General features: G+C 44.4%; 1 protein-coding gene across 2 annotated transcripts in view; it reads right to left on the reverse strand.

Moving 5' to 3' along the window:
• The window catches only part of rxraa (retinoid X receptor, alpha a), a 98,823-nt gene that overhangs the window by 26,213 nt on the left and 55,297 nt on the right, over positions 1 to 17,313 (reverse strand). For both annotated transcript variants that reach the window (XM_076757805.1, XM_076757804.1), the window contains exon 3: positions 12,053 to 12,291. In XM_076757805.1, coding sequence (XP_076613920.1) covers positions 12,053 to 12,291 — 239 coding nt within the window. The remainder of the gene's footprint in view (positions 1 to 12,052; positions 12,292 to 17,313) is intronic.

Below are 17,313 nucleotides of genomic sequence, written 5' to 3' on the forward strand. Positions count from 1 at the left end.
TCCCAGAGCCTAAGGTGACATCTTCAAATTGCTTTGTCTGAGATACTGTCTAAACCCCAAAGATATTCTATTAACAACAACATCAAAACTGAGAAAAGCAGAAAATGTTCACATTTGTGACGCCAGAACAGCAAATGATTGACTTAAACATTAACAATCTCTACAGTATACCCCCGAGCTACAACAACCACTACAAAAGGCTAATTTAGTAAAACACATCAATAAGCCAATCTCATAATAAATAGAATACAATTGAAACTTAACAATCAGCAGTCCTATTGTAACAATACACAAGAAAAATGGGACAAAATATCAATAAAAATGATGATTGTGAGTCGGCCTGTCTTCAGCGTCTTGCTTGACCGTAATTCACTTTAATAGAAAGAATCAGCCTGGCAGCAGCAGAGCAGGTCCTGTAAACTATTAGTATGCTATGACAACACACATGGTGGTGAGATAAAAAGAAAGGAGTCGTCTCTCGAGTGAACGGGGGAAGAAAAGGGAAAGAGCGGAGACAGTGGGGGCCTCTGCTTAAGATGGGCTTAGCTCGATTCAGCGAGTCAGAGCGCAGACTTTGCTCATAAAGGCACTTCAAACGGAGACATCAAATCCTAGCACACCGCTCCTCAATGCACAGCCCTCATGTGGAACTTCAGTTGCTTTCCAGTTCAAGGGCACCTTTTCGAACACAAAGAAAGTTATCTTCACAGTATTCTTTCAAAACGCCCTTACAGAATCCCTCCATGTGGTTTTCCATCACGCAGGAATAGAACACTGTACTTCACAATCCACCGTTGGAGATCTCGCTCCCCAAAACTCTGAACCACAATTTGGTGCTGTAACTTTATTTCACTTTTGCTTCAAGGAAAGAAATGTCCAAAGGCTAGACAGAGGTGCGAGTGGACAGATACAAATCTCCTGTTGACAGGAGACAACACGAGCCGCCTCCTGAGAGGTGAGGACAGGGATCAGGTCATGATGCAACCTAACGATAACACTAAAGGTGTCACCTTTCACCTCTGACACCTCGTGACAATCACTTCCTTCTAAAAGCAAACTTATCTCAGCGCTGCCGCAAAGTATGGCAGGAATGAGTAAGAACTTTCTTCTCATGCCTGTTTGTGAGTGAGTCTTATCTGGACACGTATCAGCAAGAGATGAGGGATCAGGTTTCACACGGGGGGTGGGTGGGTGGGTGGGGGTGGGTGCTGTTAATGGGTCCGCTCTTCCGTGGTCCTCAGGGTATATTCACAGTAAGAAACCCTTTGGGATCAATTACGGCACTGTTACGAGTTTGAATGGCACCTGTTTGAACGCACGTGGTTCACAAACAAGCACAAATCAACAGACACACGGCTGTGAGCACGCACACAATGCACAGATTAGTTCAGACTGCAGTGGGGTTATTTACGGATGAACCTAAAGGTCGTCTGTAGGTGCGTCATGTCACTGGAAATTCAAAGTCATGCACAGGACAAGGAAACGGAAGGAAAGGCCGAGTACAAATGCACTCCGTGCACTGCCTTTCTCATTTGAAGAATTCCAAATCCAGCATTATTTACATCTAAGCTCACAAGCTTTCTGTCTTCTTCCCTGTCTTTGCCAGCCATTCCTCACATCTTGGCATGTTCCCACCAGCTGTAGATCAGCGGGATAGTGTGAAACCATTGACAGGAATGTGTACAGCGTCACCTGCAAGCAGGCGTCTGCATGCGAGTCCTTGAGCGTATGCATGACGTCAACAAAACAGGGACCCACTCGCAGTGAAACAGCTCCAAAGCACTGCTGGAGGAAATAGTCTACAGGGAATGTTTAACAATCCCCAAACACCAATGGGACTATACACCATTGGCAAATTCTAATCAATCCACAAATGTATATTATATTATATAATCCCCCCCCCCCCCCCCATGGATGTTTGCAACAAAGAATCAGTCAAGGTCAAACTCTCCTCTCAAACTTTTGTCCGCGTAATAAAGTATACTCCACAGATAAGTCATCACTAACGACTTGGACGATCACTCCTCCAACAATTTTTACAGATCAATAATAAGCAGCCATAGCGGCTTTAATTTCAAAGGAACGTTTGGGTCGACAGGTTGTGAGCTTGCATTTCTAATTGCGGGCTTGATGACTTGCTTAAAGTGGAAAAAAAACCGACATTTTTAAAATCGATGATGGCTTTTTACACTACAACAATCCATTAAGTCCGAATTAACCATTAACACTGTCTTTTAATTGTCATCACTGTAGGCCATTAATAAGCCGTGTTTGGTCTTGATGCTGTGCAGCCTTCTGGATGAATCCAAGACCGTTGGCAGGGGATGGAATGAAATGACAGGCATCCCTCTCTTACATATGGGCTCACAACCTGGCAACGCAAATTTGTGCATTTTAATGGCTTACTGAATTATTTGTTAGCCATTAATAAAGTCTTTAGTGACAACAGACTGTACACAGCGAGTCCTTCCAAAGCACGCCGTATTGTAAAATATCGCCATGATTATTGTCACTCAGCTCTAATAAAACACTTTCTCTTCTCCGTCCCAGCGGATAGAATTTAGCAGAAGCAGACATTATTCTAGACAGCTCCGAGGTTTCCAACACTCACCCCATGCTGTGCCACAACAGATAAAATGAATCATCGTAAGCACTGCTGGCGCGTCTGTGTGTGTGTGTGTCTGTGTGTGTGTGTGTTTTGACAGAAACTTTTGTTACAGTGAAAAAGGATATTAAGACTATCAGTGGCATGAAAGGCAGTGAGCCTTCCAGCAGCAAAAGGGGGAATACGCAGAGTGACTTTCAGCTGTTGCCTCACCTCAGCATGGCAGCATGTGCATGTGTGTTTTTGGCAACCATGGGAGCGTGTGCACATGCATGTATTTTTAATTTCCGCGTCAGGTGTGTGGATCTGTTTCTGGACTGCATGTGTGCAGGCAGGAGTGTGCGTCTTGTCTGCATGCATGCGTTTCACTGTGTTCTTTTGGCTTTGTGTGTGTGGGTGGATGAGCGCATGGGCTGTTTATCCAGGAGACAGCGCTGCTCCTGTGGGCACGGCGCTGCCTGCCATTGACACAGCAGCTCTTCCAACCCTGGAGTCACTCTCCTCTCACACCAGTCTGCAGAGTGTTTGAATGGCAACAGCCTTCTTCTACTTTTGCACTTTTCCAGAGAGAAAGCACACTTTTTTTTAAGGATGCTTTCACACCTGTGATGGCGATGCAGTATCGCAGTCAAAAACTGTCCAATCAATGCGTGACCTGTCAGTGTGTATGACTTCATGTTTACAGCTCTTGGTTAGTTTGCACAAACCCAGTGGGAACACAAACTGGACCAGAACTAAAAGGCAACAATCAATCTTTTTTTTTTTTTTTTTTTTTTTTTCCTAGGGCCCAACCAAATGAGCTGAGCAGATGTGAAAACACAGGAAACAGACACACACTGAAAACATACAGAACACATGCATGTGTATATTGTCTAATGGTGGCTGATGATCATCACCACACAAGTCTGGTTCTAATAAGATTGTGTTATGATCATGTTGGCAACATACATGATTCATGACTACTAGAGTTTAACACATGGTCCTCCAGTCTAATCAAGGTATTAGCCGCAATGAGTCATGCACTTTGTAAATAAATACTGCAGAAAGCAGAGTGCATTATTTTTCCATGAGTTTGTAGCTGAGTGGAAATGTTGTATATATCATGGCCCTGTCATAATAAAGTGGTCAGTTTGTCCAAAAAACTATTGAGAAACCTTTGTTTTCGCACTGTTTTTGTGAACTTAAGAATAAATAGTGCCTCTCTAACAAGTAAAAGAAAATGTAGTATTCGATTTACAGAACAATGAGAACAAAAACACTGTGTGGTTATCTTAACTACTGCACACCCTCCATCCAATCAATATCAAGGAAAGAGAGAAAAGCTTCATGAATTGCTTTTCAGGCACTGACTGTGAATGTCTGCGTGTGCTGTCTGTCAATCGTGAACAGGATACAAACGAACCCAGACCTGTTTACCTCCATGTAGTTTGTCTGCATTTAACTGTGATTGGCATCATTTGCATTGGTGTGGCGTTCAAATAGGGCTGAAAACTCACGGATTTTACTATACTGTGTGGGACACCGCCCTGTGGGAAGAAGTCATTCAGTGATCCATCGACAATGGTTTCATTGTCTATTAGTAAGTCCAGCAATTAACTGACCACCCATTCCTTTATGCAATCGGCCTGTGAGCAGTGGTTCTCTTGTCTACTGGCATGTCCTCCAACAACTCACAGCAAAGATTGTTGATTGTCTAACGGATCTCTTGAGTGATGGATCAAGAAGTGCTTCCAGTGTCAAAACGAGAACCAAGTGATTCATTTCCTACTACGTCCATTACGATCAACTCATTCATTGTGCTTTTCTAAGTGTCCTCTAGTGTCTGACGTGAAACTGATCAGAGTGCTACCTCTTCTGTCAAACAGCACACAACCCAGCAGTGATTCAAACAGTGTTTCAGTGTCAAAGCACTATTAAATTCAGCAGTATTTAGACTGATTACATCCTGCGAGTCGTTCAGCAGTATGTCCGCCACGCAGCAGATAATGGACTGAGAGAAAATCATCCAGCTTATAATAGACTAATGTTTTCACTCGCTCATTAGCATGGAACGCAGGCTCTCATTCGCTGCTGCTTTCACTAACAAGTAACCCGGTAGTTTATTGATCAATGTTCCCATCAGTGTTATCCAGTGTGTGATTGATTAACTCTTCAAACGAGATGTAGGAGCTGATTAAATCTACTTCAGGCAGAACACAGTTTGATGGGCAACTTTTACTTCATCTCACTGATCGGTTTTGATGTTGCTTGCATGGTAAAGTTTGGGCTGTTGTTGTCAGTGTATCTATTATCGTTCAGCAGTGTTTTTTCTCATGTAATAGTCATTACAAGGTGACTGTGTTGTAAGAAATGGTCTCACCGTTTAGCAGACCCTCTTAGTGTAACATGAAAACTGTCAATCGCTGCATGCTAAATGAAGAAAACGTGGCAAACCTCAACCTTCTAGAACCTCAACAGGTTAAAACAATACTTCAAACCGCTGTCTGGCCCGCGTTTGCCTCTTTCACACCGTCTTTAGAAATTCCTCTTTTGTATTTATTGAATGAGACATCGTGCTGACAGACAACTCTCTCCTTAGCTACTTTTTGTGCCCCACTCCAGCTTTTACAGGTGTGACAGCAGTGACAAAAGTAGAATTAGTCATATAGTGAGTGTCATTACACTTCACAGACATGCCACAGTGTTGAGTTGCAGTAAGATCACACCGCCAAGATGCAATTAAAGCCCTATGGGGAATATCTGAAGCTTTAAAATAAATATGTGCCCCCCAGCTGTTTAACCGCAACGTCTAGAGCCTGCCTGCATTAGAAGGCTGCTCTCTGTAACTTAAGCCTAATGTTACTGTTTCTATCCCTTATAGCTGCCACCTCCTAAACGACTTGTCTCCTGTGTGGCAGCCACACAAGTCCGAACACACACACACGGGCCCAAGCACAATCACATGATGTCAGTTCTCAAATGATGGTCTGTGAGAACAAAATAGTCGCAGCCTTTTGGGAAAAAAAATAAAATCCCAGTGCTCGCAGGGTGACAGCTACATGGCAAATTCTTCACAATTTGCATTTCCATCAACACAACTAACCACTGTGTCTTCTTGAAGGAAATAGTGTGATGTTCTTATTCACTGATTCGACTGTTTGTGCTTTGGGGATTTTCAGCTTCTTGCACCAAAACAACACTTCCTGGATATGTTTCACAATAAAAGCTTTCCAGGGAAGGCAGGGGGATTTGCTCCCTGAACTGCTGGAACAGCTAATTGGAAACAGATGTAGGGAAATTTGCCTTTACAGCAGCAAGAGCAAATTAACACAGCAAATGGGAAACTTGCTAAAATATGATAAAGTTTACTTATGTAACATGAAAACTTTGGAATAAATGCCTGTGCCTAAGTAATGCAAAGATTTTCTCAGGAAGAAAAAGAAATGTAGGGCTGTGTACTGAACTTCTCGTGAAGCACAACTAAATTAATTCTACACATTAGTTACACTTCCTTGAACTACCAGAGCTGGGGAAAAAAGTGGTTTCTAAAACTGCCTGTAATTGCTACCTGGAGACAGCTTTGGCTAAAAAAATTCTTTTCCCCATCCATTTAAGGCTTGATTGACGTTAGAGAGCCTTAACTGTTCTCCCGGGGCCTTACACACAGCCCCTTTGTGCAGCCATTAGAGCCATGCAGCCATGATGTCATGCACAGTGACTACAGCGACGTCCATCAAAGAGCAGCGGAATGGACCTTTATTACTCCCACACAGGAAGGAGCTGAGGTCCACTACACTCCCTCTCCCCCTCTCCTTCTCCCGAGTGTGTTGTGCTTCAGTCTCCTAGCGACCCTCGCCTAAACACGACGTACCCAAAATCGGCGCATGACATCACCGCCGCCGCTCATTTAGAACTTATTAAGCCCATGTTCCATTTCTTGTAAAGCGTTTACACCTTTTTCACATTAGTGTTCCTCCCGTGTTCGACTCCAGAAACACTCTCAGCTTTATATGTATTTAGAAGGCGTACTGAGACACACTGGAGGCCTGTTGTTGGTTTAGGATCCTCAGGAAGGTTTTCAGTGGGAGAGCACGGAAGCCAGAGGGGCACAGACCGAGCCGCAAAATGGAAAATGGGAGGCGGCAGTGGTCCGATAATAAAGAACCCCTTTTTTTTCCGCAAAAAAAACAACAGCCAGACAACTCTCACCATTGTCATTGCAAGTGCGAAATGTGCTCCAACCCCACGTATAATCCATCCCAGCTGCTTGGAGAGTTGTGGTGTGTGTGATCGAGAGATGGTCTGTATTGTCGGTGAGTTCCAGCCCGCAGACATAACCACCGATGGGGCTGATCCTAATGGGCATGGCTGTGGCCTGGCATCAGCCCCTGATACCCAGTGAGATGTCCCGCCATCTTTCCCTTCACATGGCTCCACAACCTCTCATCAAAAGACAAGGTGTGCGTCGCAGGCGAAGTCTTTACTGTGTCAAAATGCGTTTGTTGACGGTGTGTGTGGCCCTCCTCAGAACAATGCTTTGCTGATCTTCAACAATACACACCACTGATAACTGGGACGTACAGAACAGATGTGACAAACTCAAAAGTTTCTCACTGGGGGGGAAAAAAAAAAGTACAACCACAGTATGTCTGTGTGTCTGGATGTTCGGGACAGAGCTCAAGGGGAAGACGCGTTGTTTGAGATGTAAGAATTGGCTGATGATAAAGGACTGTCTCTCTCCTTACATGTGGTTTGGCTTTTGGAGCATGTAAGATTCCAGTAAGAATGGGAGTTTTGTTCATCCCGTTCTCTGCTTTCATCACGTTGTCAATTGCGTCTTTGATGTAGAGGATAGTTGGGGCTCATGAGTTTTTGGTTTTTACTGATTTTCATTGAAAATTACACAGGTCTTAATAAGAACCAGAGTGGCTGAATCAGATTTCCACCTGGATCCAAGCATCTAAAAGCTGTTTCCTGCTAAAAGGAGACACTGGTGATTATAGTTTAGGGCGAACAAAGTCTTCTTGTGTTGAGGAGAGATAGCAAGAGGCAATAAAGGAAGTAAAACAGAAAAAGAAAGTTCAGTGTTAGCAGTGCAAATGTTCCAAAATCACATCGACCACATTTGCCCATTATTAATTTCTCCTCTAATCTTTTATGAAGTCTATGTGCATGTGAGATCCTCAGGAAGGATACACCTCATGGTATGCAAACTGTGTAATCACAGGTACTTGTGCATGTGTGTGTGTGTGCCCGCGTGTGTGTGTCCATTCCAGTCCGTTTAGCCATGTGTGTGGTTAGCATAGGCGGGGGTCTTGTACTGGCCTCTGGGTGGTTAAGTAGGGAAGAGGCTGAGCTGTGACCTCGTTCCAGTCAACTGCTCATGAAAACAGCAAGTCAGCCGAGTGTTAAGAGCAAGTGGCATACGCCGTCTGACTCAAATCACGTCTCATCAGAGAGTGCCGCGCCTCATGACCACAGGGCCCTGCCACCATCTTTAACCTCTCACATCAAACTGCCGGTCTCCACCCACACTGAGCAACAGTGCGCAGCCTCCACAGCCTCAGTTATGCAAACGTTCACGGTTAACGGCTCAAAAACGTTCAACATGAGTACCTGTCAGATTTCAGGCTGGGTACCTTTTGAAATGTTTCAACAGCAGCACCCATACCATACTCGGTGGAGGAACCAATAAGAATGCTTTTTTTTTCTAATTCTTTCTTTGAGTAACAAAAACAGGTTTTTCTTGAATAACATGGCCAGCCTGTTCCTCCTATTCAGCATTTATAGGCAGCATACAAACATTTAATGAGTGGCTTATCACACAGTATAAGGTAGATGTATATAGATACACTATAAGTGTTAATTAATACATTTGTCAACAACTATAACTCCTGTAGGTGTCTGTAAGTGGAGGCTGGGGTATAATGACTGATATTATAAAATATAGTTGTAAAATGTCTTCATAAGAGAAGTGACAATTGTTTAGAAATGCTGTCATTAATAGTCATTAATAAACACTTATCGACTTACTTATACGAAAAGATACTGAGGTTCAAGGTAGAGATGCAGCAATCCTACTTTCTCAGTCCAGATACAGATACTGGGCTCTGAGTATTGGCCAAGACAGAGCACCAATCTAATACTAGTGTTTAATTAACAAGCTGCATGCCTCACTGTGCGGAAGAGACTGGGATCATTCTTTAATGTATACGGCAACATCAGGCATGACTGGAAAAATTGCTTTTCTAACTTAATTAAAATAATGGTATCTGATACCAAATGCATTGTCACCAATACCCAATCCAGCAATCTGACTCAGTATCGAGCCGAGATCAGTATCAGTATCAGAGCATCTGTAGTTCAAGGTCAAGGTTTCCTATGCCCTCAGTCTGATTTTGAAAAGTGAGAGATGCTGTTTTACATTTGCATGTGTTTACCACACACTGGCATCTTGAAACGGGTGGGGGACACAGAAGAGGGTGGTGCTCTTTTCCACACTCTGACTCCTAACCAGCCCATCCATGAAGCCCTCGATGAGAAAAGCGACCTGCAGAAAATTATTTTTAGATTTCTCAGGGGAGGACATAGTTTTGGTATTAATGCTGAAATTCAGGTAACGTATCGGAGGCAGAATTGCTTTTTGGATACCCGGCCCTAACTAAGGTTCATAGGCTGCTAACAGTGACCCATCAGCCACATCCATGTGTCTGTATGTCTAAATATCAACACTACAAATTGCACAGAAAGAGTAGCGGCAACAGTCCATCTACTTTAGGTACCAGCTGTTTCAGCAAATTCAAAACAATGCAGCACTGTTAAAGAGCAGAAACCAGTCATGACCCATTAGATAAGTCACATACACGCCGTCATTACTGTACAGTACTAAAACTGTCACCACCAACAGAAACAGCTGTTATACCTACTCTTACCACAGCTGTTAAAACTGGTATGATTGGCCGAAGGCAGGAAGGATAAGTAAAAAGATTCATTCAAATGAGACAGACTTGAGACAGACAACGTTTGCTGCCTAAACATCCAACCTGCATACAAAGTATGTCGCTCCGGGACACAAACCGCAGCACAGATGAAAGTGTTGGAATTAAAAAGTGTAGAAGAATCAGAAGGAGAGGGGTGGGGAGGGGGGAAGGGGGCTTTCTAGCAATGAAAGATCCGTGCTGCTTTCTGAAACTGCCCCTAATCCACTCTTAACTCCATTACATGTGGGACACTTCTGTGATAAGCCCAACAATAGCGAGGAGAGCCCACTCCAAATAGCATCGCATTGCCGACGCACTTTAACACAATTATTAACAAACACAAAAAACGGCAGTCGCTGCATTTCGGGGGGGGGGGACAATTTCAATTTCAGATATGGCTCCAGACGAAAAACTGGGCCACAGCAGGCTTTGATGTCTTAATTTTGTGTTTTTTTTCTAATACCAAAGAAATTGAGGCTTATTGATGGAACAAAAGCGACAGACATAGCGAGGAAGAGGGAGGAAATGGAGATGGCGTGAATGAGACAAGGAATGAAAAAAAAGAAAAAAAACAAGGCAGGGAAAAAGAGGAAAGAGGACAGCCAGAAGAGACGAAGAATGAAGGGACGGAGAGGGAAGCAAGATAGAGTGACAAATATGCCTTAGATATACTGTAGAAGAGTGACAGGGCTGAAGTTCTGTGGAATCCCAGTTGAATAGGCCTTGATTAACTGTGTCATGGGGTCAAAGCAGGGCCTCTGTCTGCTGGGGCCTGGCTTAGCAAAATTATATGTGTGTGTGTGTGTGTGTGTACGCGCGCAAGTGTAATCGACCGTAATTTGCACTTCTGAGACATGAATACAGTTTGTAAGACATGATATGCAGCCGTTTGTCTGGTTAGTTTAGAGGGCAGCTGTGTTTCTGTGTGGATTTGAGACTGAATACACTGCGAAACCTCATGAGAAACTACGGCTGAACATGAAGCTTTCTGGTTTCGGATGTGACAAATCGGCCCCAAACACACAATAACCTCGATGGGTTTTAACCAGTCTCCATGTTAATTTATAGGAATAGTTCAACATGATGGGAAATATGTTTTTTTCCCTCTCTCACGTCTGTCCGTTACATACGAAGCTACATCGAGGAGACGGTTAGCTTAAACGTTGCTACTCTCGCTAGTCGGCGGCAGAAATACCCGTCAGTTCAACTCATTGTATTAATGTACACATTTATAATTACAGGATAATGTGTTCATAATGCACTGCGGGGTTTCACTATCCAGTAATTACTTTTTTCTAATTATTATTTTTAAGGGAAAATCTGTCGAAATTCGACATACTTAAATCTCTCTCTGTCATAATGTCCGGTGAAAATAATGCTTGATTTAGAAGTGAAAATATTCCGGCTCTACACGCCGGTTTCCTCACTGCCTCTCTGATGTCTGCCCTCTCTCTCTCTCTCTCTCTCTCTCACTCCTCTCCTAACTAGGGGTTTATTTCAACCAAACCAGAGTTAGTGCTGATTGTTGGAACAGAGGAAAGACAAACCAAGAAGGTTTTGGTGAGTGTTATTTTGTTTCTGTGGAGTTTGAATGAAGTGTGTTTTACGATTAGAAAATTACTGTTTCTCTAAATGGAGTCTGGTGGCTTTGGCGAGAGTGATGCAGCGGCTGTTTCTGGTTAAACAAAAAGGATCTTACTCTTAAAGACGCGAGTCTTTCCATCATGTTGTCTTTCAGCGTGTGTGCATCGAAGGTGCCATCAGGAGGGATTACTTTTTGCGGCTTACTGCTGCAGCGCTCTCGTTCAATACTGGACCAATTTCAAAAATCGCAGCCTGATTAGTCACTTCCACGAAAAAACAAGGACAAATGGGTCCATGAGAGAGGCAATATTTGACCAGAATCTCCTGTTAGCTCCAGGACCAGCAAGGAAACTCTGATGCACGGCGCAAACTGCCATACATTTCAGCAGCATTTAACATGCAATTTGGTTATTGAAGAATGTGATTATTGATTTTAAACGACTCTCGTAATATACACAATATTTCTTCGGACAATGTCTAACATTACAGATTGAACTGTGCTGAAGTTTGACTGTTTTCTGAGACCTTTCATACTTTTAGACTACTTGAGTAGTCTAAGTTAAAACATCCATTTAAACATCAGGGAAATTAGCTGTTAGGAACATCCCTCGCTTCCAGTCTTTATGCTAATCTAAGATAACTATCTCGTGGCTATAGCTTCGTATTCAATGGACAAACATGAGAGCGGCTTCTCATTTTTTGGCAAGAGTAGCTAATAAGCTAATTTTCCAAAATGTCAAACTCTTTTAAAAGGGGCAGTGCAGGGTTTAGACTCTGACATAACATAAAAATGCGTTGTTGGTGGTGGTTGATGGACCCTGTGTGTTGTTACAGTTTCCTTGAATATGCAGGTGTAGTCAGTGTGCTTTCAATTGCGTGCATGTGTGTCTGTCACGGGCCTCACCTGGGGGCTGACGCTGGGGCCGTAGCCCATGCCGGGCGAGTTCATGGAGTGGGGGCCCATGGGCGAGCTGATGACAGAGAAGGGAGAGGCCAGACCGTTCATGGGCGAACTCAGGGTGCTGATGGGAGAGTGAAGGGAGCCAGAGGGCCCCATGGACGTCGGGCTGAGCAGAGAGGGGTGCATTCCCCGGTGGGATGTGGGCGAGCCCAGGGGCGAGGAGGTCACCTGGCCCGACGAGTCTGCGAGGAAAAATGAAAAAGAGGGAGAAAACAATGAAACCTTGATTACTTGTTGCTGTTTTACGACTTTCCACTGAATTTCTCACGGTAACATCAGCATGAACTGATGCACATTCAGACCTGCACCTTTAGATTTCTTGAAAGAACCATTTTCACACTTGAGCTAATTTGAGTTCTTTCTTTTTGGTTCCAACACATCTGGTGAAGTGTGAAGTGAGTCAGGAAAACGGACAATTCAGCAAAAACACTTGAGACAATTACATCCAACGATGGCTCTTGTGAAAAAGAGGCCGACTATTATGCCTGCACAGAGCTTCTCTTGCGCTCTCATGCACTGCTTCTGCCCCTCTATGAGGAGTTTACCTCTTCACAAGTGCTCCCCTCGGGGATCTATGAGGACAGGATGTATATCTATAATGTATGTGGCTGATGAGTGGAGTAGTGGGCCTGGGGGGATTGAATATACAACCTTGTACAAGAGCTGAGGGGAAATCCGCAGCCAAACTGAAGTCAGAGGGAGTGATAAAGATAAGGTCGTGTGTACTGTACAAGAGCTGATATCCTTTTTCTGCCTCTTAGACTTGGTCCCGCTCTTTACCTTGACTGAGCGTGCCATCTTCCCGTGAGCTGTCAACACGGAAGATACGGGACAGGCAGGAGCGCGAGCAGAGACGGAGGGCACTGAGGTATGTCACTGAGAATTTGGCGACAGGGCTGTGTGTGCACTGATAACCCCCCCGCCCTCCTATCTCGTCTTTCACCACCTCCTTCCACTATCTCTAACTTATTATTTATGATTATCTCTGTCTTTCCCTCTTCTCGCCTCCTTTCTCTGTCCCTCTGTTACTTCTGTCTCATCTGCACACCATGGGAGACGGATCCATCCTGTTTTGTGCTTCCATTTTTTTTTTTTTTTTTCTAATACTGTTTTTCCCTTTTGGGAGTCTGGAGAGTGTTATAAGCTACACAGATTGATAAGCTCTCTGTGACAAACTTGCGATTTAAGGCTACATGTATAAAACATTGCAATGCAAATGATAATTCAATTTTTTATGCATTAATTTATTCATTACATTTGTTTTTAAATCTGCACCAAATGCACAACTGACATTAATCTATACATATTATGTGATTATTAATATACAAAATGACAAACATTTGATGGTTTAAGCATCTCAGACATGGAAATTTGCTGCTTTTCCTCCTTTTACATGACAGCAAAATGAACATCTTTGGGTTTTTGACTGTCAGTTGGACAAAACAAGACATCTGGAGATGTCATTTTGGACTCATTTCCAGTGATACTCGCGTAGGATACCATTAAAATGTATTTTTATGCTGTGCTATAACAATCTATCCAGCTGACATAAGACAGCTTAGGTTCACCTCTGAGTGCTTTGTCCTGGCATACCCTCTTATCCCCTGTCCTATTTTGACACTACAACTTTGCTCTCTCTGCAGCAGGGACATGGACTAGTTATGTAATGAGTGTGCTTGTCTATCGCACTCCCCTGTTTCATAAGGGACTGGGTTCCTCTGTTTCTGCGCAGTGGAAGAAAACTGATGGATGGCTCAATTAGCTGACAGCTAAGAGTAACAAGTCCAGATCAGAGCAATTTCCCTCAAGTGCTTCATGTCTGTCCCAGCTGACTTAACAGTGGTTTTATTTTTTGAGTGTGTGTGTGTGTGTTTGTGTTGTAAAACGCTCTGTGAATGCAGGAAAAAAAAAGAGGGGGACTCTCTGCATCTCTGTCCTCTGCATCAGCAATCCACAGGACAGCGACCAAGCTGGTAGCTCAGCCAAGCCAAACACTTCCTGCACATCCTGGTTGCCTCACGAGCACTTCCTGCCTGCACATGCATACACACACACACACACACACACATACACGGGCCCTATCCTTTTGAAAACAAACACACATCCTTCTTAATAAAGGGCTAACAACAGCTCTACATCTAGCTGTATTAGTTCAGTGTTTAATCCTCTGACTGATACCCCTTGAGCTTCTATCCCTCTGATTACATTTTTTTTCCCTAAATTGCGCCCACACACATAATTCCTGAAAAATAAAATAAATAAATAAAAAGCTCTCCCTGAGCCAACAATTCCCATAACCCTTCGCCAATTGGGTTTTAATTCAGGCAGATAAAGGGAGCTGTGGTATTAGGGTTGCCAATCTGCCATTGTAGGTCTCAGCAGGGGGGAGCTCAGCTGACAGAGTCCCAGCAAGGCCCCACCTCAAGGGGGATGACAGAGACGGGCTGGGAGGTAGATCAGCCTGTTTATGTCTCTTTCTCTCCCATTCATTCTTTATGTCTCTCTCTCTTTCACCCTTATTTTTTTGGAGAAGAGGAACAACAACAACAAAAAAGAAGAAAATGAACTGAAAAATCTGCCAACATCTGACATCATCAACAACTCTGGTACACATCTGATGATGTGCTCATATTCTGTGTGAACATGTAGATGTCTCACAGCAAAATGTGTGTGTACGACTGCATGTGTGTGTATGTTTATGCATGTTGGAGCTGGGTTGCCAGTGTAGGATTACAGCAGGATGAAAAGGACTCTGTCCTAATCCTCCCCAGAGAGGAGAGGAGAGGAGAGGAGAGGCGAGAGGAGAGAAATGGAGACGAGGAGAGGTGTGGAGGAACCCAAAAGACGTATGAAGAGAGGGAACAAGGACAGAAGAGAAGAGGAGACAAGGAGAGAAGAGGATACAAGGAGAAAAGAGGAGACGAGGAGGGGAGAGGAGAGCGGAGGAGAGGAGACGAGTCAAGAAAAGGAGAGAAAAGGAGACAAGAGGAAACGAGGGGAGGAGAGGAGAGGAAACAAGGAGAGAAGAGGAGACAAGGAAAGAAGAAGAGACAAGAAGAGGAAACAAGGGCAGGAAAGGAGGTAAGGAGAGCAGAGGAGAGGAAAGGAGACAAGGAGAGGAGACAAAGGGAGAAGAGAAGAGGAAACAAGGAGAGGAGAGGAAACAAGGACAGGAAATGAGACAAGGAAAAGAAGAAGAAAAAGAAAGGCCAACTGAAGACAGGACTGGAAAGTCAAGTCATGGACAAGCTGGGCAATATAAGAGGAAGATAAAATGAGGGGGCTGGGGGTTTCTACAGTATAACTGTCACATTAACACTCCAGCCTGTATTTCTTCACACACCCTTTACACGTCAACCTGTTGAACTGGAAAATAAAACATGTTTTACCAGCAGTCTTGAGAAAACATAGCAATCTCCAGCAACCGTTTTCACTATCTGCAAAATGCACAAAATAAACATGCTCGCAAGATTACTGTAGATAAGAGCGCGTAAGCACATCAGAGTGAGAGGGCAGGCCAGGGGAGGAGAGGGGAATACAAATGACTGGAGCACCAAAGAAACGAGCCGCAGCCGCCCGGGTTCCCTGCGTGCCGACGCACAAAAAGCCAGACTCGTGTTTGGATACGGGGTTGAAAAGTGCTTCTGAGCGATGCCGTTTGCAGCCGCCGCCTGTCAATCGGCCGGGATCGCTGGGCACACAAAAGCACAGCTGACAGCTACAAATAAGCAAATTAGGGCCCATCTTACCAACAGGCGCAGACAGAGTTCCCCACTTATCACTTCTGCGCTCCATAAAAGCATCTCCTGTTTCTAAACAAGGCTTCCCTCCCTCCCTCTCGCCTTTCTCCCTCTTTTGTTCTGCCGTTGGGTGAGATTACACAGAGGAAATTTTGCCTGTTTGTGTTCTGGCTGTTGCTGGCATTAAGAATGTGATAAATGGATGATTGAGATGAGGACGGACGATGAGATGAAAAGAGACGGTCCTCAACAGGGGAACGGCAGCGAAAGGCGATTCTTCAAACACAAAACAACTCGCGTTTACATTTTCTGACAGCTGATTGGCTGCGCTCGTGATTAACCGCCGTCCTTTCCGGAAAGAGCTGTCACTTGTTCAGCAGCCAAGGTGGAAATACCATTAAGCTGCATGGGTTTGTTCGGAGGGAAAGCGGAATGAATTTTAGAGGCGCCGTGATTGCCATGGAAAGACGGGTGTGGGCGCAGGCTCAGTCAGGCAGCACCATCGGCGATGAATAACAAGTTACAAGCGTTTTGATGAAGACAGAGAGGCTCAAATCCACTTTAAGCTTGGCTTAAATACACCTTTCTGATGGTTGGGCAAACAGGTAACCGTTGACTGGGTTTATTCAAAAAGTTTCAGTTGCCTAAACTTGATCAGACATTAACTATCGAGGAGGCAGATCACATGAATCACCTCGCATGAGTCATTCTGAGAGGCGCTGACAAACAATCCACTTTACCATTTCACTGGAAGGTCTTTCTGAATGAAAGGCTGAGCAGAAGAGGAGGCCGTTCTGTGGTCTCTATAGTTACACTGAGTCACTGATAGTGTTGCTTGTGGCAGGCGGGTGGGGGGGGGGGCAGCAGAAGGTGCACAATTTGTCAGCGACCCTGCTGTCAGAGAGCAACATGACTTTCCATCTCTGCCAGCTTCCACCTTACCAAATGAACTTTTCCTTACAAAACACTGGATCAGTTGACCTGTTCAGGGTCTCCATGTCAGCGGTGCTGAGAGGTCACAACCCCCCAAAAAATTAGCAACCACTGCATCCACACAGCTTCTACAGTATAAAGAGTACAAATGACTGCTGGATGAAGAGCTAACACTGTGGTTGCATTCCCGAACTAACCCACCGGCTCGTGTTGCCTCTGCCACCAGCAGGGGATGATGCATTATAGATGTAAAGCACACCCCCATACCCCCCACACCAGCCTGAACCATCCTGAGAGCAGATTTCCTTCCTTCGGCCTGCTTCACTGCTGTAGCTCCATATGCTCCTCTCTGTCCATGTCTCTCTCGCCTCACTTCTGGACACCGGGCCGATTTGCCGTGCCTTTTTAAAGCGCATTCGCAATCATGAGCACGTGCCTATGCGCAGGCAGACAGATGCTCGTTTTTCACGCTGCAGCTAACTCTCCTCCTCTATTATTCATCTACTAGTGCCACAGAGGAGATTTAGTGGA

This window comes from Chaetodon auriga, chromosome 19 (genome assembly GCF_051107435.1).
Source record: "Chaetodon auriga isolate fChaAug3 chromosome 19, fChaAug3.hap1, whole genome shotgun sequence".
NCBI classification, from domain to species: Eukaryota; Metazoa; Chordata; class Actinopteri; order Chaetodontiformes; family Chaetodontidae; genus Chaetodon; species Chaetodon auriga.